This window comes from Botrytis porri (assembly GCF_014898465.1).
Source record: "Botrytis porri strain MUCL 3234 chromosome Unknown BPOR_007, whole genome shotgun sequence".
Classification (NCBI taxonomy): domain Eukaryota; kingdom Fungi; phylum Ascomycota; class Leotiomycetes; order Helotiales; family Sclerotiniaceae; genus Botrytis; species Botrytis porri.
The window spans coordinates 2,032,682-2,054,184 of record NW_024066081.1 but is presented as its reverse complement, the minus strand read 5'-3'; the positions used below and the strand labels follow the sequence as shown (position 1 = coordinate 2,054,184).

Genomic DNA, 21,503 nt, shown 5'->3' with positions numbered 1-21,503 from the left:
TCATCTTGCATTGAATCGTCATAATACATTTGGGAGGTGAAGTTGTGGTTGTGGTGTAACGTTCAGTGTTGCGATCAATTGCCTAAGAATGAATGTAGTCGTCATAACATGAATTACATCGTTTGTCCAGATGGGTAAATGTGAAGTCATCCTAGCATTGTGCATCGTGCGTGCATAAAATTGATGGGCACGTTGATCAGGTGGATGAATGCTTGGCACGATACGCGAATTTATTCAACAACTCTCCTATCAGTTACACCATGTTTCTTCCAATCATAAATTTCCCAACGAATAGGTTCAAGCTATACTTATAACAATCTCTTCGTTACGCGTAATCCTCACTCGGGTTTCATGAATATTGGCAACACTGATACATCCTGGAGATAACATAGGAGTGAATGACCTTCACATCGGGAGCCCAGTGAGTAGTTCGCGATTTGGTACTCTGCATAGTTTCGTTGATTCTTCCAAGAACTCTTTCAAATCATAATCAAAGCTTGTGGAACCAACAACCCGACTCAAGGATGCCAAGTCCTGCAGGCGATTACTCTCCACGTTTTCTCAACCAGCGTAATCAGATTGCTTCTCTTTACGCTTTCGTACCTGCACTGATCCTAGTCTATATTTGCGGGGGTACTCATTACGAAGCTGCTGCCATTGTAGGAAGGTATTGAGGTCAGCGAGGTATGCTGCATCTCGCATATATCGTATATCCCCTAGACCGCCATCTTAGGACTCCTCGCTTATCCCCTAGACCGCCATCTTAGGACTCCTCGTTTATACAAAGATGTTTTGACTAATCAAAACATATGAATTTTGAGGATTCTTATTATTTGAAAACGCTTTTTTAGAGATAATTATTAAACATTTATTATTTTAATATAAGTTAATAATTTATTCTTTATATCTTATAAGAACATATATATATCCTATATATTTTTAAATAAATGTTGAAAATTCGGTTTAATATTTGTTTTTAATTATAAATCATTTATAAATGTTTTTTATTTTATAATAAAAAAATATAATAATAAGTATAAAATCATATTATAATTGTTGTTCAATGAAAAAATGTATTTGTATTTAATATATTTAATTTATTTATTAATATTTATTATTCTTTGAATTCAATATTAAAATCTTTATTTTATTATATTATTTGTAAAGTTATTAATGTTTTTATCTAGTGCACGGGTTGTAAAGGAGTCCTAAGATGGCGGTCTAGGGGATAGTGTATACACAACATTTCCTTCTTCATCCCGAAATTAACGGAATGTCCCCGAGCGATGATCTTCATTGTTTTTATCTTCATGCTTCAAGTGCCATGAATGTTACTGATCGGCACTGCGGTAGCCCGGCACTGAAAGCTTAACTTTCTTAGTCTTAGTAACCCCTGTGGTAACCGTGGGGAACAGTTGAGCAAGCGTTCTTCTAGTCGGGTGTTTGGACAGAAACAAGATATATGTGATCATGATTCATTGATACTAGGACTAAGACATTAACCAGCAATGTACAGCGTCTAGTGGCGGTTCGGTAGATGGAACTTCTGAAGATTTCACACTTCCTTCTGGATTTCACGTGAAAACTTCTAGATATCTATGTACTGTCATGCTTCCTTGGTACTGCCAAGTCAATCGGCGTATTTTCACGACTAACAAACTAGAGACGGCACGCCTCAACGCCATTGATTGATTAGTCAATCTTTATGTGTACTTGGAGTGCATACGAATTGCTCCTCAGCAGGTTTCTTCATCGGGATTTCGGAAGTTGACTGGTGTAGATCTACCGTTCACATGCACTTTTTGAACTAGCTACTTATAATGTTGCTGACGATTTAGCCATGGCTCATGTTGATAGACATTTGTGATATCCTTATATGACGAAGTTGATCTCGTTCCTACTTTCAAGGAATATATAAGGACAGAGAATACCTCTTCGTCTTTTCTCTAAGCAGACAAAAGATAATAAAACATCCGTTTACAATGCATCCAATAATTCTCCTCCTCGGTTCATTTGTGGCGGCTGGGCTTCTTCCAATGGTCCTTTCAGCTCCTGCCCCTAAACCTCAGATGAGTTATGGCGAACAATCAGTAGCTGTTGCCGGTGTATCGGCACCAGTGCCTACAGTCACTGCCGCCACCGGATCACTTTATGGTGATAAATCATTACTAGGCGAAGCTGCAAAACCATCTCCTATGTCTAGAGAGAATTCTGCCATCGTCTCGAACGCACCAATGGTGAATGGTCAGGAGGCAGATGCAGACCTAGGTTTATATTTGGATTTCAATAGCGTTCCGAATGCACAACCTATTCGAGGGTCAACAGGCCAAACAGACCCTGGATCACGTGAGTTGAATGAAACACCTGGAATCAATGCAAATCTAACAGTATTGTAGAAACATATGAATATCAGAGGTTAAACCCTGATCTTTTTGCACCACCAGGAACAGACAGTGGTGATGTACCACAAGCACAATGGCCAATGAGTTTATCTCGTAATAGATTAGGCAGTGGTAAAAAATCAGGATGGGCACGACAGCAAAACACTGATCAGCTACCTTCCGCGACTGAGATGGCTGGTGTTGATATGCGTCTCGCACCAGGGGCATACCGAGAGTTGCATTGGCATACAGCAAATGAATGGTCGTTGGTGCTGAAAGGAAGCGTAAGATTATCTGCTGTTAATGAAAAGGGTGAAAGCTTCATCGACGATGTTAGCGCAGGGGACGTGTGGTTCTTTCCAGCTGGTGTTCCACATTCCATTCAAGCTCTGGATGAGGGTTGTGAATTCCTGTTGATCTTCGACGAGGGAGACTTTTCGGAAGATGGCACTTGTAAGTATAATCATTCCTTTGTAAGGCCACATTCTTCGATGTCCGAGGCGGACTGTGGTTTCCATTTAGAACCGTCTCGAGTCCATGAATGCACCACTGAGCACTTACAAAATAACAATAACTAATCCCCGATTTAGTCCTGGTCTCCGAAATGTTTCTTCGCAACCCCAAATCCGTACTTTCTAAAAACTTCCAAACCCCGGTCTCCTCCTTTGACAACCTCCCCTCAGATCAACTATACATCTTCAACGGCACACCCGCTCCCGCCAACATTTCCACTCAAAACCAAACCAGCGCCGCTGGTCCCCTCCCCCAAAAAGATTCATATACCTACCACTTCTCCCAACAAGCCCCCTACACCGTCCCCGGGGGTTCCGTAAAAATAATCGACACAACCACCTTCCCCATCGCCTCCAACTTCGCCGCCGCCCTCGTCACCATCCAACCCGGCGCCATGCGCGAAATGCACTGGCATCTCACATCCGACGAGTGGAATTACTTCCTCTCCGGATCCGCCCGCATCACCATCTACGTCGCCCCCAGCAGTTCCCGAACCTTCGATTATACGGCTGGAGATGTGGGATACATTCCCGCGAGTAATAGTCACTATATCGAAAATACCGGGACGGAAGATGCAGTATTTTTGGAAGTGTTGCAACAACCGGTCTTTAGCGATATTAGTGTAGCGCAATGGTTGGCGTTGACGCCGAAACAGGTCGTGATGGATACGTTGGGGTTGAGTGAGGAGGTTGTGGATGCGATTCCCAAGGAGAAGACGTTGATTAAGACGGGGAACGCAAATTTGACGGCGTTGGCGGCGGATGAGAAGGGGAGTGGTGCTTATGAATAGGGGTGGGGTTGAAAGATGGAGTGAATGTTGGTAATGTATTTAGGGGATGAGATGTTCAGTATAAGGGGTTTGGTTGCTGAAGAATGATACTTCGAGTTTTGGGAGTTGTTGTTTCACGTTTTTAGGATACCTTGGCACATAACGTATATATATTAATTTGAAGAAGCAAAATTGCCTTGAACTTATTGATTTGCATCTTTGAACGAAAGCAAGAAAGAATTTTTTTTTGAAAAGCTGGTTCGAAATTCTTTGTATGCGTATTTTGAGTGGAATCCCCGGTCGAGAATTCTACTACCATGATGATACTTATTTACAATTTCACTCCTATTCCAACATCCAAACTACCTTTCCAGCAATAACATCCATCTACCTTTCCATCCTCCCCACAAATCCCCCCTTCAACACCTCCACCAACTCATCCAACCTCTTGACCACCAAATCCGTACACTCATGTTCCCACAACTCCTCATTCACACTATTCCCCAGCAAAACCGTAGCGGAACCCGCCGCAAACCCAGCTTTCATATCATCAATCGAATCGCCCACCATAATCGTATCTTTGGGATTGACGTTCCATTCTTTCGCGATGTGGAGAATGCCAGCGGGATGGGGTTTTGGAGGACGGAATTCGCGGGTGATGATAGGGGAGAAGGGGGTTTGGGGGAGGTGGGTGGTGAGGAGGTGGTGGACGGGGGGTGGATGGTTGCGGGTGAGGATTGCGAGGGGGAGGGGTGAAGTCAGGGTGGAGAGGTAGGTGAAGAGGGTTTGGAGGCCTGGGGTGCGGGGGTTGGTTAGTATTTTCGGATTTTGCTGAAGAGAAGGGAGGGAAATACCGGGTTGAGGAACTTGGGTTAGCATTGCTTCCCGTTCTATGGCGCGGATTTTTTCATGTGCTGCTTCTTGTTCGGATACAGGGAGAGAATAGATGTGGTCGAGGATATCGATAGATTTGTCTATTCCTAGAGCATCGCGCATTTGGCCGAACCTGTGGTGGGATTAGGAACAAACAAGAATGGAGGGATAATTTAGCCCCTAGTATGGTGAGATACAAAAGAGGGCTTGTTGTCTGGTACATACATATATGTCTGAGGTTCACTGTTAAAAAAATTAGCACTGTGATAATTGAAAAAAGGTGAACAGTCTGATGGATGCGTGTAAATAACCAAGCAGCGTAGTGAGAGTGCTATCTAGAAGAGAATAACCCTGCTCTAGATTTTGATATTTTCCAATATCAACAAACATCATGAGTGACTACTCAATGGTGAAATCGCGATTCTGCAACATATTCCTGAAGATATCAAATCTTGTTACCCAGCAAACTGCCCTTTTAAGCTCAAAACTTCTATCTAACAGTTCTTTCGAACTCTAGACACCAACACCAACAAGCGAAGCCTTCAAAAGCCCTCTAGGGAGATAAAAACAAAAGAAATCATCGCCTCCTATCCAACATCGCCCACTTCAAAAACTTCAAACAAGAGCAAAAACTTGATCTCCCCTATCTTTCCCCTTTTTCAAAAACCCAGTCTTTCAACTAGAAATGCTCCCTTCCCCAAAACCTCAAGTATCAAAAACCGAGCCTATAGTAAGAAAGAAGAAAAAAACTCACCACAAAGTCCCATCCATATCAAAAATAATTCCCTTCAACTTCCTTACACCCTCCTTCCCCTCCTCCCCATCCTCCCCCAAAGGAGCAAATCTTCTCACCCCCTTTCCTTCCCCTTCTCCTCCCGCGCCTCCACCTACACCAGATATCCGAGTCATCATACCAAAACCTCTCTTACTACCAACCCTCGCCTGTATACTTGATCTCAAAACCCCCTTGTCCCTTATCTCCGTTCCCAGGTTCCCTACCGAAAACAATTTCCTCCCAACAATAGATCTAGGCGCTAATCTAACAAATGACAAGAAGTATTTAGAATGAATACTCATCATATATTAGGTTTTCATCAAAAATCTGTGAGATCAAGAATGGATATATCGACATCGGCCAAAGATAGAAGTGGCGGGGGTAGGTGGGGTCAGGAACCCCACCTTGCCCACGTAGAGTACTAGCGCTTCAGCATCACTCTGATTTCATTCACGGCATATATTGCAAAGGTTTTGAGTCAGTGTATGGTGATATGGATGATATTGCGAGTCTTGCACCCGCCCATTCGAGTCTGCAGAATACTAACTTCAAAAGTATAGAGAATCACGGATGATTGCTATCAAATCATTGTCACTAGATGAGATATCTCCACTATCAGTAAAGTTATATCTAAGATCAACTACAAGACAATCAATTATGTAAGGACTTTTGATGAACACAACAACTACCTACGTATTCATATCACTCAATTTCATTCTTGCCAAGGTCTCAAGCATTGAATTAGGTATATCAGCTCCTCACCATCAAGCACGCATTATCAATTAAGGCCAAGCCAAATACAGACAACAAGTAGATTCTTCCGAGTGATATAATAAAACGCTTTGTAACAACGTCCCAAGAGTCTGTGTACCGCAGTATTTAACTATATTCCTATTCCTATGTTTCGCTTTCTTTTGAAATTTCAGGCATCGCTTCCTCCCTCCCTCCAATGCCCCCACCATTTAAACACGCGGAAGACAAAGCAAACTATCTACACTACATTAACAGATCCCTACTTGCTACAGAGAAGATTTTCCACATCCACAGACAAGATATATGTCTGATTTGGCGACGTATCTGCTAGCTGGATCCGGCCAGAATCTTGTTATATCAATTTGCTGCACATTTGAGAATGCGACGCTCCGAAAAGATGCCTTCGCTCCATAATGATATGAGAAAAATTGTGCAAATATATCAATGCATTATGTTGAGATTAGAATTATGAACCCTGGGCTGCATAGCCTGAGCCATATAGGCCATTACCAAAGGTTGCCTGACGCCGACTTTCTTTATGGCTGTTGTCTTCGGAATGTTTTCTGGGTGGTGGTGGTAAGGGACCTGCTGGAGCTGGACGCATTGGAAGGGTCGTGGTGGTAAAATTGGGTGTATTTGCGCTAGATGGACCATTGCCCTCATGTGGGTCAGGTGCGTTCAGTGCTGCAAGTTTTGGTATCGAGTTGGTGGTGCTGCCTCTTATAGGTAGACTAGGGTGGAAAGCTACGCCTCCTCGACCCGAAATACTACCATTCTTAGTAGGTGAGCGAGATCTTGGGTTATGGTTTTCGTTGTATTGCGGAGAGGTTACTGAGGAACGTGGATCGGCATTTTTGATAGGAATATCTCCTGATGTAGGCGTTTGCGAAGCATTAGGTGAATCATCGCCGCGTAGGACATCTCTACTCGCTGGCGATAATTGAGGTGCAAGATGTGACTTGCGGTTGTCTCTTTCTAACATACTGACGGCCCACTCACGAAGATCCACGGGGGTTCGCTTGGCAGCTTGGACGAAAGGTTCACGCTCCTATCAATTTTTAGTATATAAAACCTTAACATTGATGCTAGAAATTGAAACTCACATAAAGCTCTTGAGGGGTTGGCCTCTCTTCTGGGGTCTTGGACATGCATTTCTGGATCATGTCTTCAAGAATTTGAGGGAATGCTTCGCTCTTGGGTAGCCTTGGCGCAGGCTCATAGACAATTTGTTGAAGAAGGTCAAGGATACCCGATGGTGCTCCATCTCCATCAGATAAGTGCTCACTAGCATCGAATGGAAACTTTCCAATTGCGAGCTCCATAATAGCGAGACCAAAACTCCACACATCAGACTTGACAGTGTATTTTTGTCCTTGAATTCTCTCTGGTGCCATATATGTAGATGTTCCAACGAAGGTGTCTGCCACTGAATTGACCAATTCTCCTGAAACACCGAAATCACACAGCTTAATCTGACCCTTCGAATTCACCAGGATATTGGATGGTTTAATATCTCGATGCATGATGTGATGCTTGATGTAAAGATACGTGAGACCTCCGAGAGTAGCTTCTGCGATTTTTCCAAGTACGTCGACTCGAACAGGACCGAAATGTGTCGAGATTCTATCTAAAGATCTGACAAGAAGTTAGCTTCAGTGTTCTAATCATGAAGTCTTTTCCTAGCAACCATACCCAACATCCATATATTCCATACACATGATGACATCGTTGTTATCGCTCAAGAATGCACCATAAAAGTTGACGATGTATTCCGAATTACAGTCGTACATAATTTGTAACTCTCGAACGATTCGACGACGCATTTCCTTTTTGGCTTCGACATGTATAACCTATGTTTGCATAAGCGATTGTTTACAGCTTGAGTCATCGAGAGTTTGTGCCAGCATACCTTTCTCGCCATGACCGTGCCTGTAGCCATATGTCTGACTTTGCTAACGGTTCCTCCATTTCCATGGCCGAGGTCTTTTAGAACTTCTAAATCCTCCCTCTTCAGATCCAACTTGTATTCGATCCCAATCTCTAGTTGTGCGGTCTGTCTACTACTTTCACTGCTAGCTCCACCAGGAATCTGAATATCACTCTCGGATGGTGCCGCAGCACGAGGTGGGGGTGCATTCAATGCTAGACCTTTCACATTCTTCCTCTTCAATGTGCGCACCGAGCCAATACCGTCTGACATTTTGTAATGATGGCCTAGAGGCTAGAAGTATTGACTGATGTCGAGATGAGATGAATTTTTAGAATCGCGCAAAGTTCTAGGGACGATTTTCCCAGTTGGCGCTTGAAAAAGGTGCTATCTGCACGAGCGTATGAGCAAGAAATCGAAAGCAATGATGATGAGTGAGAGGATGGGTGTTTGGTAGATATTCCTTCAGCCCCTATTATGGATGATTATTCAAAGTAGACGAAATAATCAGGAGATCGAATAAGGTAGATAGTTCACTTGTCGTCGAGGATTATGGGATTCGGTGGAGGGACAAAGTGAAAGCGGGACAGTCGTTTGGGTTTGGCGCTATGGCAGCTACTACTGTAATAAGAACGTGGAGGCGCGGTTGAAGAGAAATTCAATTGGGAAATATTGTTTAGGAAATGGAACAATGAAAAAGTACCCAAGTGGTGTTAAAAAATCAATGGAAAATGTCTTTACCCCTGAATGGTTGTGATTGTATTGTATTGTATTGGGCAAATGCTTCTCAGAGAGGGGTTGATATTTCATCTAATAGGCCGTTCCAACACGTACTATCTAGCTAGGCAGGTATATAATACCATATTTACAATACTTACTCACAGTAATATTGCCCATGTCATGAGTGTGTACTTTCGTCCCTGGTGAAGCTATTCGTTCGTGCTTGTCTCATCAATTTAAGTTTCTAACAGAGAAGTTTGCATTGGGCATTATTTGGCAGGCGCGTTTATCATTTGAACGAATGAGAATGTGAAGACAGCTTTGGGGGCCAATGTTGGAGACCAGGAGATTTGAAGCATGAAGCGCTCTGTGCTGTGTGTATACAGAGTGCTTAACTATATGACCCCACTGATCGTTAATTTCATACAAGTCAATGGGAGATATACCTGGTCGATAGTAGCTACTGTTGTGTCATGTAAATGGAGATCCATTTGCCAAACCAAACAAATGGTTGTGTTTGGGCAGGTAGTAATGAGGAAACGATACCTACTTCTTCAAGGAAATGTTTTAGTTCTATTGGAAATCTGGTACTACTGGGTATCTATCTGTACCTACTTGAAGCCTTCAGATAGCCCATTCCCTCTGCCCCCTGCTTCTTGTGCATACCAGTAGATTGTACATAGATACTACCTAGGTAGGTAGGCAGCTTTCAGTATTGGTTAGAGATGCACCAAACATATGTACAACAAGGAGTTGTGATATCGATTTTATATCTGGACTGGGAGAAAGGAGCGAGATAACCTCACTCATAATGATTGAGATTCTGTAATTGTCATATCAATCTTTCGCTGAGACGAACATATCTAGGCATATCAATCCTGATGCTAATATCTATCTCCCCAAAGCTCATGGTCATCAATAATTGTAGTTCTGGTGAGAGCAACAAACAATGTTCGAAACTCTCTGCTCTGATAGCCCTGGAGTTACCACGCGGATCTGGCCATCCATCCCCTTCCAGTGTGGCTCATGTGGCTAGAACCTGACCGGGGAAATTGGAAGTTAGGTACGCCATTTAAGCCTCACATATGAGGCTATCCATCACTAGCCACAATTAATAAACTCCCAGTCGCGAGAACTAAGAGGCTGCCAAAAAGTTGTCAAAAGGCGGTTCTTTCAGGTCATTGTCAGCTTTCAACTACAATTTCCTTACATGAAATTATCGCAATCGCCTTGTATGCAGCAATTGTGATCTTATTGCCTTCAGTATTTTCCTTAACAATTACGAAAAAACCCCAGCAAAGAACACCGCAATCATGAGTATGCGCGATCTGATTGACGGTGACGTTGAGGTTGACGAAGAGGAGAATGACGAGGAATTCGACGAGGAAACTGGTGAAGCTCGTTCTGCGGGACCCCGAAGACAGAACGGAGGCTTGGAAGATGATTCAAGTGAAGAAGAAGATGATGACGATGAGGAGGCAGCTCGTGCAGTACATAGCTCTCCTTCCCGATCACCATTTGCGCATTATTACTGACACGTCACTAGATTCGAGAAGGTTTCATCGTAGATGAAGATGAAGAGGACGATGATGATGCGAGAAATAGACGTCGCCGCAGAGAAAAGAAGCGCCGCAGAGAGCAGCGTGAAGAAGAGGGTTTGGATGACGAAGATTTGGATCTCATTGGAGAAGCAAATCCAGAATGGGAGAGAAAGACAACACAGCAGGTTTGTTACATCCGTACATTTCTACCTACTGAGCTAACTTTTATGCAGCCAAAGTTTAAACGTCTTAAGCGTGGCCACCGAGAAGACAACGATCAGGAGCGAGAGCGAGGCCTGGACCAAATCTTCTCTGATGATGAAGAACAAGATGCGCCACACGATTATGAACGATCTTTCGCACGCCCAGACCATCGTATTGATGAATTCGCAGATTTCATCGAAGAAGACGAGCTTGAGGACGATGAAAGAGACAGACTTGCCGAGGAAAGAGAGGTAGCCCGTCCAAGAGAAAAGGGTTACGTTGGTGGTGCGGAAGCATCAGGTCTCGATAAGGATGCTTTGGATGATATGGAAGCCATCTTTGGAAATGGCGAGGATTACGACTGGGCTCTTGCTTTGGAGGATGAGGCCGAGGCAGCCGAAGCTGGGGACCAGAACCTTGAACTAAAGGATGTCTTCGAACCTTCGCAGCTTGCAGAAAAGTTACTTACAGATGAGGATAACTATATTCGGTACTCCGATGAACCGGAACGCTTCCAGCTCGATCGAAAACCTTACAAACATCTACAAATCACCGACGAACAATTCAAAGAGGAAGCTCGATGGATCACGAGTCTCATTTGGCCAAAAAAGAACTTCAACGGAGATATGCAAGTCCCATTCACCAAAGCGATTAGCAAAGTCTTGGAGTTTTTTGTTGTGGATGAAGTCGAAGTTCCTTATGTGTTCCAACATCGAAAGGATTATCTCATCCATGCCAGAAAAAATAAAACGCGATCGGATAACCCAGATGCGCCTGAATACGAAGTAAGCGCAGACAAGCTCCTGAACCAAGACGACCTTTGGCGCATTTTGGAACTCGACTTGAAGTTTAGGGCACTGATCGAGAAGCGTAACGTTCTAGACAAGACCTATGAGAACCTGAAGTTGGCCGTTGGTATTAGTGATGCAACCTTTGAGCAAATGTTACCGGACGCCCAAACTATGGAAGAGCTTCAAGATATCCAGGATTACCTGTATTTTCAATACTCCTCGGAAATCAAGTCTTTGCAAGATTCCAACGGTGAAGTCAAAGAAAAGCGAGCTGGCAACAAAGCATCAAGATTTGATCGTGTTCGTAAAAGCAGGGCTTATGAACTCGTGCGAGCTTATGGAATCACGGCCGACGAGGTTGCTGGGAATGTTTTGATGGAAGGCCGCAAAAAATACACAGAAGATCCTCCTTTGAGCCCAATCGATCTCGCCGATACTCTGGCTAGCCCAGAAGATTTTCCTACGGGCGATGGAGTCTTGGTAGCAGCACGAAGTTTATTCGCCGAGGAACTTTTCATGAGCCCGAAGATGCGCCAGCACTTCAGAAAACATCATTATATGCAAGGACTCGTCAGCTGTGCTAGAACGGAAAAGGGTCTCAAAAAAATCGACGAACAACACCCTTACTACGAACTAAAGTATCTCAGGAACCAGACTTTCATGGATATTGCAAGCAAGCCTGAAATGTTCCTGAAGATGTTGAGAGCCGAAGAAGAAGGATTGCTTGAGGTTCGAGTATCTCTCCAAAATGAACGTGATTTCAGAAGACAAATCTTTACCGAGTTCAGGTCGGACAACTACAGTGAGGTTGCTGATGCGTGGAATGATGAAAGACAGAAAGTTCTCGACATGGCATTTTCAAAGCTTGAAAGGACTATCACAAAAGGAGTCAAAGAAAGCATGCGAACAGAGTGCCAAGATTCTATCCTCAAGATCTGTCGAGAAGAATACTCGAGAAAGCTTGACCAGGCGCCATACAAGCCGAGAGGCATGGTTCTGGGTACCATTCCTCGAGTGCTTGCTCTATCTAATGGCAATGGTGACCCCAATCGTGACGCCGTATGCTGGGCCTACGTTGAAGAGGACGGTCGGGTCCTGGACCACGGAAAGTTTGACAATCTTTCTAGAGACCAAAGAGCTAGAGAGGCGTTTGTCGATTTGGTGCGCAGGAAGAAACCTGATGTTCTTGGAGTCAGTGGCTTCTCTGTTGAGACTCATAAGCTTGTATCGAGTCTCAAAGAATTGGTGCAGGAACACTCTCTGCGAGGAAATGAGTTTGATAATGAAGATGGTGATGGTGAGCGAAGTGAGCCTCTAGACATTATCGTCGTGAATGACGAAGTTGCCCGGCTTTATAAAGACAGTCCAAGAGCCGCTGTCGATCACCCTGCATTTGCTCCACTCGCTAGATATTGTGTTGGCTTGGCCAAATATCTCCAGAACCCAATGAAGGAGTACGCAGCCCTTGGAAAGGACATTATTTCGTTATCCTTCCACCCATCTCAACAGTTGTTGCCAGAGGATAAGCTTCGAAGACAATTGGAAACTGCAATGGTTGACATGGTCAATCTTTGTGGTGTCAATATCAACGAAGCGGTTAATGACGCTTATACAGCAAATCTTTTACCTTTTATCTGTGGTCTTGGTCCTCGAAAGGCTACCGCTGTCCTGAAATCTATCAATGCCAATGGTGGAGTGGTGAACACTCGTGAAGAACTTGTGGGTGATCCAGACAATAACAAATTGCCAGTCGTAGGTCCAAGAGTTTGGAACAACTGTGCCAGTTTCCTATACATGGAGTACGAAAGTGCAAATCCTGCTTCTGACTATCTTGACAATACACGTGTGCATCCAGAGGACTACGAACTCGGTAGGAAGATGGCAGCCGATGCACTCGAGCTTGATGAAGAAGACGTCAAGGCAGAAGTAGACGAGGGAGGACCGGGAGCCATTGTCCGGAAGCTCATTAAGGATGATGAGCAAGAGAAGGTGAATGACCTGATTCTTGAAGAGTATGCCGATCAATTAGAGAAAAATTACAACCAACGCAAACGTGCAACGCTCGAGACCATTCGCGCTGAGTTGTTGGCGCCATACGAAGAATTGCGCCGTAACTTTGGCATGTTGTCTGATGACGAAATCTTTACCATGTTAACTGGAGAAACTCATGAGTCGTTATGCGAAGGCATGATTGTATCTGTCAACATCAGAGTAGCAAAGGACGATTTCATCATCGCTAAGCTGGATTCCGGAATCGAAGGCCGTGTCGAGAAAGACGATGGCTCCGATAATTCCAACGCCTCTTTGAACCGTCTATTTTCCGTGGGCCAAACTGCTCAAGCTAAGTTACTTGACGTTGATCGACGAAATTTTGCTGCCAGATTATCTCTACGCGAATCACAAATGCGACCATACAGGAGACGCATTGACCGCGATATAAGTACATGGGATATACATCAAGAGCAAAAGGATAGAGAGGAGCTCCGCGAAAAAGACAAGGCCACAGGCCGCGTTCAAAGAGTTGTCAAGCATCCTCTTTTCAGACCATTCAATGCCACCCAAGCTGAGGAATATCTTGGATCACAAGCCCCTGGAGATGCTGTTATTCGTCCTTCATCCAAGGGAAATGACCATCTGGCAGTTACATGGAAAGTTGCCGACGGCGTATATCAGCATCTTGATGTATTAGAGTTACAAAAGGAGAATGAGTTTTCCCTTGGTCGACAACTGAGAATCAACAACAAATACAACTACAGTGATCTTGACGAATTGATCGTGGATCATGTTAAGGCTATGTCCAAGAAGGTTGAAGAGATGATGCTGCATGAGAAATTCCAAAAGGGCAGTAGAACCGATACAGGTAAGATCACTTCCTTCAATTCAGCTAATGAAAAATGTACTGACTTCGTTTCTAGAACGTTGGTTGACAACCTACACGGAGGCCAATCCCAAGCGATCTGTATATGCTTTCTGTCTCGATACTAGACATCCTGGATATTTCCATTTGTGCTTCAAAGCTGGCCAACAAGCGCGCGTTAATTCATGGGCTGTACGGATCGTTCCCAATGCCTTTGAATTATTAAAAAGTCAATACCCCGATATGAAGGCATTGTGTAATGGATTCAAACTGCGCCACACGGCAGAAATGAATCGAAGATGATGAGAGGTGGGATTTTTTTGAGGTTTAGCTGAAGTGGGCTGAGGGATCAATCTGATAGACGAGCTACGATGTCTCTTTCTAAAACATGTAAACAAATTCTCGGGGGTTCATAAAATTAGCATTTTAAGGGGTTAAAAATGGACAGGAGCACTATCGATTGGTCTAGAAGCTAGGCAAAATTCGAGCCCAGTTTATAACAAGTAATTAATTTATACCTAAGTTACCCAACCTGTTTACACACATAGTACTTCTAGGGAAAAAATAGAACGGAATTAGTCGTTGGTTGAATTTCTTGATCCTGCTAATTATATAACCTTTTTCTCTTGAAATTAATGATTCCTTCCTTATGCACTACTCATACTTGAGCTTGCCTGAGTAGTATCACCAATTCAATAAGCTCGGCGATTATTTGCTATAATTTGTTGTCATTTTAAATGTACTACGGAATTTGTGCTAAGGACGTGTCAAACAACAAGGCTGAAATTACCTAGAATATCACCTTGGCACAATTGATTGATTGTTGGATTTGACAGCTCTTGTTAGCCTCTAGCTCGGCTGTGGAGATCGTGTAGCGGGTTGGATGGGGTGTAACCCTGTCTTGGTTTACGCTGCATGATGACCGGAAACCCTTGAGATATATATTGGTTTTTGTGTCCTTTCTTATTCTTGACTTTCATAAATCACAATTCAATTCATAATTCAATCATCTCCAAACGTCTCCAAACATCCGTCGAACAATCAATTCGTAAAAGTGCATTGACCGTTGAGCCGCTGACAGCAAAAGCTTAGCCTTGAGCCAGCCTCCAGCCTCCAGCCTCCAGCCTTCGAGACCAGGTCGAATGCTATTCCAGGGATTATCTACGTAAGAAAGTTATCAAACAAGTAAACATCAACAAGCATCCGCAAGCATAGCACAGTAAACCCCAACATACATACGAACGAACAAATGGGATGAACTTTCGCACCGGCTACGTGGAACTATCAAAGACGAAACTCTCATTGATTACTTATTAAGGACATCTATGAAGGGAGACCCCAACCTCACTCTCAATTTCGACCTTTCTCCACTCCAAATTAACCTTCTTTATCTGCATTGATTTCCTGGAGTACTTGACATCCCTAGATGTTCCCTTTCCCGCCACGACTAAACCTCAATCAACTTTGAACAACTTCTCCATTTTCGGAATTTTCGGATGAGCCATCAAACGGAAGCAAGGCAACATAGTAGAGCGCAATGGCTGGCATGGAGCAGTTAGAAATTCATAGCAAGGTATGTGTAATACATGACGTGGATAGTACTATTGTCTAATATATTCATGCAGTCGTATATCGTCCGATGGGTCAAGGTTGAGGAGAAACATACAATCTCATGGAGTGTTCAACCGCACAAAAAGTCCATGTGGGATAGCTCCATTTTCTAATTTTAGATTATATAATTGACTATAACAGAAACTTTGGAATTGTCAAACATCCAGGAACAGGTTCATCAACAAGTGTATCCTCTACCCCGCGACAAGCCAATTTCGACGATGCCGTTCATTCCCTTCATCCCGATTCTAGTTCGCAGAGAAGACTATCCGCTACCACCGATTCGAGAAACGATTCTTCTACCGCGCAAGATCAGTTGAAAGCAAAGGGCTTCATATTAGTTGAATGGAGTGGAAAATGCGAAGCAGACAAGGTATCCATGGGTACATTCGCGGTGCCGGTGGGTCAAGGGGGAATGTACGGATTGGTGTTCGACAATACATTCTCGAAACAAATATCGAAGACTGCCACTTTCGTTCTTCTGACATATCCATCTAATTCCCCTCCACATTCGAGCAATCTACAAAAGCTACAGGGTCTGGATGGTTCGCATGCACAGAACAGCAGAAAACAAAGTTCAAATCTCTCAGCCGCAGCTTCGGAGTCCGTTGAAAGTTTACAGAGTACGGCACTGGGTAGAGGTGCTAGTAGAGGTTCTATGACCAGCAGGAATGATAGTGAAGGTGGCTTTTCAAGCTACCATGTAGGTGTTTTACAAAAGAGAAGAAGAAAGAAGGGACAAGGCTATGCACGCAGATTCTTCTCTCTAGACTTCGCAACTTGCACGCTATCCTATTACTATAGTCGCAATTCATCGGCACTCCGAGGAGCCATTCCCTTAAGTTTAGCTGCGATTGCAGCAGATGAGAGGAGGAGAGAAATCAACATCGATTCTGGTGCCGAAATCTGGCATTTGAAAGCAAACAATGCTAAGGATTTCGAGGAATGGACCAAAGCTTTGGAGAAGGCTAGCAATAATGCTAGAGGCCCTATCGGAGGTGTCGAATTGGAATCAATTCCAACACCGAATGTGGGATTGCAAATCAGGACCAGCTATCTACAGATCCCGTCAAATAAAGAAGAGGAGAATGAATGGGTTCAGATTGAAGGTCTTGTGAGTAGGATTGTAGGGACTAGGGATGCTGTTCGTAGATTATCAAAGGATACCGCCACACCAAATAGGCGACACTCACATCTTCTTGGGGCACCTTCCGGAAGTCCTCTAGTCGAAGAAAGTGCTGACTATTTTGCTCCTCAAGCCAATCAAAGCAGTCAGACCAATGAAAAGAGACCTTTTTGGAAGCGAAAACCGAGCACACCCGCACCTGGTACACCGACAACGATGCAACGCGGTATGGCCACACAACTTGCAGTTCCAGTGCCCACGGCAGCTTCTGCTGCTAATGAGGTCAATTCAAATGACCCAACCCCTCGAAAATCACGTACTTCACATGAAGAACAGAATATTCATGACCATTGTACATCGTTACTTAAAGATCTAGACGCAGTGCTCTTGGATTTTCAGACTTTAATAGCTAGCAGTAAACGTCGCCGTGCATCGAATGCTTCACCTATGTCTGCTAGGTCCACACACAGTATTGAATCGGCTTCTACCGGAGAATTTTATGATGCAGAGGCTGGAGATGCGGATCATTCACAAGTCATGATCATTAATCGTAAGAGTGGGGAAGAAGAAACTATCAATTCAGAAACAGAAGAGGAGAAAGATGATTGTGGCGCTTCAACATCTTCTAGTGGAGGAAGTGAAGAAGTCGAACATGTGAATGGTGCAGCAGCACTATTCCCAATCAAGCCCAAAAATCTAGATCCTTTACCAATCAAGGCAGCACCAAAACGTCGAAAGGCTATTCCACCTGCAACAGTTATGCCTCCAAGTTTGATTGGATTCCTCAGAAAGAACGTGGGTAAAGATTTGAGTACTATCAGTATGCCAGTCTCAGCCAACGAACCTCTATCGTTATTACAACGCGTGGCAGAACAGCTTGAATATTGCAACCTCTTGAATACAGCCGCCGATCAGAAAGACCCGATAAAAAGATTGTTACATGTAGCAGCATTTGCGGTATCACAGTTTAGTAATAGTCGAGCTAAAGAGCGTGCTATTCGTAAACCTTTCAATCCTATGTTAGGAGAAACTTTCGAGCTTGTGAGAAGCGATCAAGAAGTTCCGGGAGGGTTTAGACTGTTGGTGGAAAAAGTCTCGCATCGTCCGGTTCGGATGGCTTGTCAAGCCGATTCTGCTAAATGGTCGTTGGGACAATCGCCAGCTCCAACCCAAAAGTTCTGGGGAAAATCGGCGGAACTTATTACAGATGGTCGTGTAAGAATGGTTCTGAGGCTTCCGGATGGCATTGAGGAAAGATATACTTGGAATGTCGCGACTGTGTTTTTGAGAAATGTAGTGATGGGGGAGAAATACGTGGAACCGGTAGGAAACATGACGATTACGAATGAAAGTACAGGAGCAAAAGCGTTGGTGGAATTCAAACAAAAGGGGATGTTTGGAGGTCGAAGCGAAGATGTCGGCGTGGAAGCGTATGATGGGGAAGGGAAACATACAGGAATTAGTCTTCAGGGAAACTGGACCAGTTCGCTCAAACTCGTCGAAGCAGGACGTTCCGGGACGGAGATCTGGAAAGTGGGAGAGCTGGTGGATAATGCGGCGAGCTGTTATGGGATGACGACGTTTGCGGCGCAACTTAATGAAATCACGGAGATTGAGATGGGGAAGTTGGCGCAGACGGATAGTAGGTTGAGACCGGATCAGAGGGCTGCGGAGGGCGGGAAATTGGATGAGGCGGAGGATATTAAGGCGAAGTTGGAGGAGGCGCAGCGTAGGAGGAGGAGAAGTATGGAGGAGAGAGGGGAGCAGTGGAGGGCGAAGTGGTTTGTTAAGGTTGAGGGGGGTGTTGAGGAAGAAGGAGAGGAGGTGTGGGGTTTAAAGGGAGGAAAGGACGGATATTGGGAAGAAAGAGAGAGGGTTGTAAGAGGGGAAGGAGGATGGAAGGGAGAGGGTGTTTTTGAGGTTTAGAATGGGGAAATCTTGGTGTTGATGTAGTCACGAATAGATTTCAGATCTGATAAGGGATTAAGAAAAGAAAGAAAAGAAAGGGAATAGAAATCAAACTAGATATCTAGAAGTAGTACCGTTGGTATATGATTTTGAATTATTGATATTGATCTAATATTTCGAGGTTATCGATGAAAGAAAGAAAATCTCATCTAAACATTTATCAGCACTTGTATTTTTTTAGCATCTCAACTCTTCTAGGATAATCTTACGGTATATGAGTTTCGCTTGGTTTTTCGGCGAGGAATTCGTCATGTTATTAGCCGACCCGGGTGGTCTTCAGAAATAACACCGAGTATAATGACAAGGTTTGATTTGGTACAAATATCGTCGATGATGACTTTATTGATCTTCTAGATATTCCGCACGATAATAATGTATGTAGCGCATGTTGATGAATAAGTATGTTTGTTTGTTTGTTTGTTTGTCTGTCTCTCTGTCTGTCTGTCTAATTCAACCTACAACCTAGAAACCCGCTCTCGAATGCCGACTCGCGTCAAGAAATTCAAATCCCCCTTCATTCCTACATCCTCCCTTCTTCCTCCTTCCATCTCCATCTCCATCTCCATCTCCATCTCCATCTCCATCTCCATCTCCATCTCCATCTCCATCTCCATCTCCATCTCCATCTCCATCTCCATCTCCATCTCCATCTCCATCTCCATCTCCATCTCCATCTCCATCTCCATCTCATCGTACAAAAAATTGCCGACTCGGCGAAAAACGAAAGGGAATATCAAATACCACAATGCATCGCCGACCTAGAACCGCTCGCTCTCCCAGAAAAGGAAAATCCCAAACTTTTCTCCTTCCTTCCTTCATGACCTAACCTAAAATGACCCAATGTCCATAAACTCCTTGTTGCTGGTATCATTCGTGATAAAATAGATACCTTTCAAACCCATGCATGCGCGCGTAGAAAGACCGCCTATGCTGTAAATCGTTGCTGTGTGATGAAAAAGAGAAAAAGAAAGAGTCGGTCTGCTCCCAGAGTTGATCATGCAATTTGATCGATTTAGTTTCTAGTGATCAATGCACTATCACCTTGGTTAGTCTATTTTGTAAGGGCACAAAGCGTAGTGATGAATACTCACGGTAAACTTTGCAAGACAACCTCATTATTCTGATAATGGGTCATGAAACCACCACCTAGGACTCTTCTTAAAGATTGTAGCTTATGTAGTTTCCACCATTTATCAATCTTCATAACTCCACTTTTATGAATGCGGACAAACATTCGAGATCCTAGCAAGTGGCCATTCTCATCGATAACATTTGAGTATCTAGGTCCTCGAACTGGGTATTTGACTGTGGCTAAAACATCTGCAAAGGTAGCATGTAATGTTTTCCGATCTTTCTTGGATATAGATTTGGATGAGGCTTTTGCTAACTCTCCAAGTGTGTGTTCGAGTTGATGTCTTTGACGCCATGGCTCGTAGCGTTTTACTTGACTGACATCGAGAGGGAAACCATGTTCATCTACCTTTTCGTTCTCGCTGGCCTCAGGATCGTCCGATTCTCGTGGTGTATAACTTTTTTCGTAGATTATGGCGATGTTCTCTCCAGCAGCAATTTGAACAGATGTTGAGGAACTTTCTAATTGGTCGACAAATGCCTCCATCGCTGCCTCGGACTTTTCTTCCAAATCATCCACAAAGGTAGCTAAACTACCCCATTCTTCACAGGCTGCTGTAACAACTTCCGGACTATCAGGAGCGTCTACTGAATTGCCATCAGATTCCACTATTTCCAGAAACTCATCCATAATATTATTGATTTCTGTCTCGGATGCGCCACCGTAGGTTGCCAATGCAGCGATTGCTCGTATAGCTGCTGCTTTGACGGTAACATGCTCTGATCTTTGGTAGGCTTGTTTGAGGGATCGGAATATATCTTCGTAAACATCATCGGAAGGACAAGTAATAATTGTAAGGCCAATAGCTGTGATATGATTAGAAAAAAATACCCACAAATTGTATGATGATGATAGCGCATACCTCTTAAAGCCAAACAAGCTTCCTTTTCTCCCGTGTCGGCTTTGATACTTTTGCACAAAGCAGGATATAATTCTGCGACTTTACTTTCGATTTCGTCGTAACAATATCTAATCATGAGATAATGATTATATGCCATTAAAGCACGTTCTCGACCCTCCTCGCTGCTTCGCTTCCGATCCACGATTTCTTCAATGCGATCACTTAATTCTTGATCCCAGACATCGGATGCATCTTGTGGTTCTGGCGCATCGAGCATATCATCGACGGAATTAACACTGTAAGAATGTGTGAGTAAAAGGAATACTAAAGAGATAGATATTGTTATGAGGGGACGAGTATATCTTACCTCCATGTTGTACTATCATCGTCGCTCATATTTCCATCTTCCTCATCCGAGCCGTGGCGACTGACATTTCGCGAATTCGATTTTGAATTTACGGTTGATACTGGTTTCGAGCCTACACGCGATGCAGCTTTTTTGGATACCGTCTTATGACTTTCCAGTACTCTTCTTCTTAGATCTCTCGTCATTTTGAACGAGATTTGATTTATGTAGTGTTTGTGTATGTGGTGGTTGTGAAGTTGTGAAGTTGTCAATGCGAATATGTTTGTGATTCTTCGATTCTTTCCAGAGTGCTTAGACAATGAGATGGTTGTGAGAACTTGGGATAAATATTTGTAAGGTTATTCTTTTGATAGG

General features: G+C 43.7%; 6 protein-coding genes across 6 annotated transcripts; 3 read left to right on the top strand and 3 right to left on the bottom strand.

Moving 5' to 3' along the window:
• Positions 1 to 1,982: 1,982 nt before the first annotated feature.
• Positions 1,983 to 3,684, top strand: EAF01_005950 (uncharacterized protein; the record flags this gene model as incomplete). The annotated part of the gene is made up of 3 exons (XM_038914204.1): positions 1,983 to 2,346; positions 2,397 to 2,834; positions 2,972 to 3,684. The coding sequence occupies 3 exons, from the start codon at positions 1,983 to 1,985 to the stop codon at positions 3,682 to 3,684; spliced, it is 1,515 nt and encodes a 504-aa protein (XP_038770653.1).
• Positions 3,685 to 3,909: 225 nt separating this feature from the next.
• EAF01_005949 (uncharacterized protein) lies at positions 3,910 to 5,613 on the bottom strand (the record flags this gene model as incomplete). Its single annotated transcript, XM_038914203.1, has 4 exons — positions 3,910 to 4,457; positions 4,518 to 4,669; positions 4,762 to 4,779; positions 5,291 to 5,613. The coding sequence occupies 4 exons, from the start codon at positions 5,611 to 5,613 to the stop codon at positions 4,051 to 4,053; spliced, it is 900 nt and encodes a 299-aa protein (XP_038770652.1). The 3' UTR covers positions 3,910 to 4,050.
• A 917-nt stretch (positions 5,614 to 6,530) lies between these two features.
• Positions 6,531 to 8,264, bottom strand: EAF01_005948 (uncharacterized protein; the record flags this gene model as incomplete). The annotated part of the gene is made up of 4 exons (XM_038914202.1): positions 6,531 to 7,112; positions 7,168 to 7,699; positions 7,757 to 7,914; positions 7,974 to 8,264. The coding sequence occupies 4 exons, from the start codon at positions 8,262 to 8,264 to the stop codon at positions 6,531 to 6,533; spliced, it is 1,563 nt and encodes a 520-aa protein (XP_038770651.1).
• A 1,760-nt stretch (positions 8,265 to 10,024) lies between these two features.
• Positions 10,025 to 14,407, top strand: EAF01_005947 (uncharacterized protein; the record flags this gene model as incomplete). The annotated part of the gene is made up of 4 exons (XM_038914201.1): positions 10,025 to 10,201; positions 10,258 to 10,437; positions 10,486 to 14,107; positions 14,163 to 14,407. The coding sequence occupies 4 exons, from the start codon at positions 10,025 to 10,027 to the stop codon at positions 14,405 to 14,407; spliced, it is 4,224 nt and encodes a 1,407-aa protein (XP_038770650.1).
• Positions 14,408 to 15,641: 1,234 nt separating this feature from the next.
• On the top strand, positions 15,642 to 18,767 carry EAF01_005946 (uncharacterized protein; the record flags this gene model as incomplete). The annotated part of the gene is made up of 3 exons (XM_038914200.1): positions 15,642 to 15,677; positions 15,730 to 15,806; positions 15,857 to 18,767. 3 exons carry the CDS (start codon positions 15,642 to 15,644, stop codon positions 18,765 to 18,767), a joined length of 3,024 nt encoding a protein of 1,007 aa, XP_038770649.1.
• A 1,054-nt stretch (positions 18,768 to 19,821) lies between these two features.
• EAF01_005945 (uncharacterized protein) lies at positions 19,822 to 21,334 on the bottom strand (the record flags this gene model as incomplete). Its single annotated transcript, XM_038914199.1, has 4 exons — positions 19,822 to 19,843; positions 19,901 to 20,747; positions 20,804 to 21,078; positions 21,150 to 21,334. The coding sequence occupies 4 exons, from the start codon at positions 21,332 to 21,334 to the stop codon at positions 19,822 to 19,824; spliced, it is 1,329 nt and encodes a 442-aa protein (XP_038770648.1).
• Positions 21,335 to 21,503: the final 169 nt, after the last annotated feature.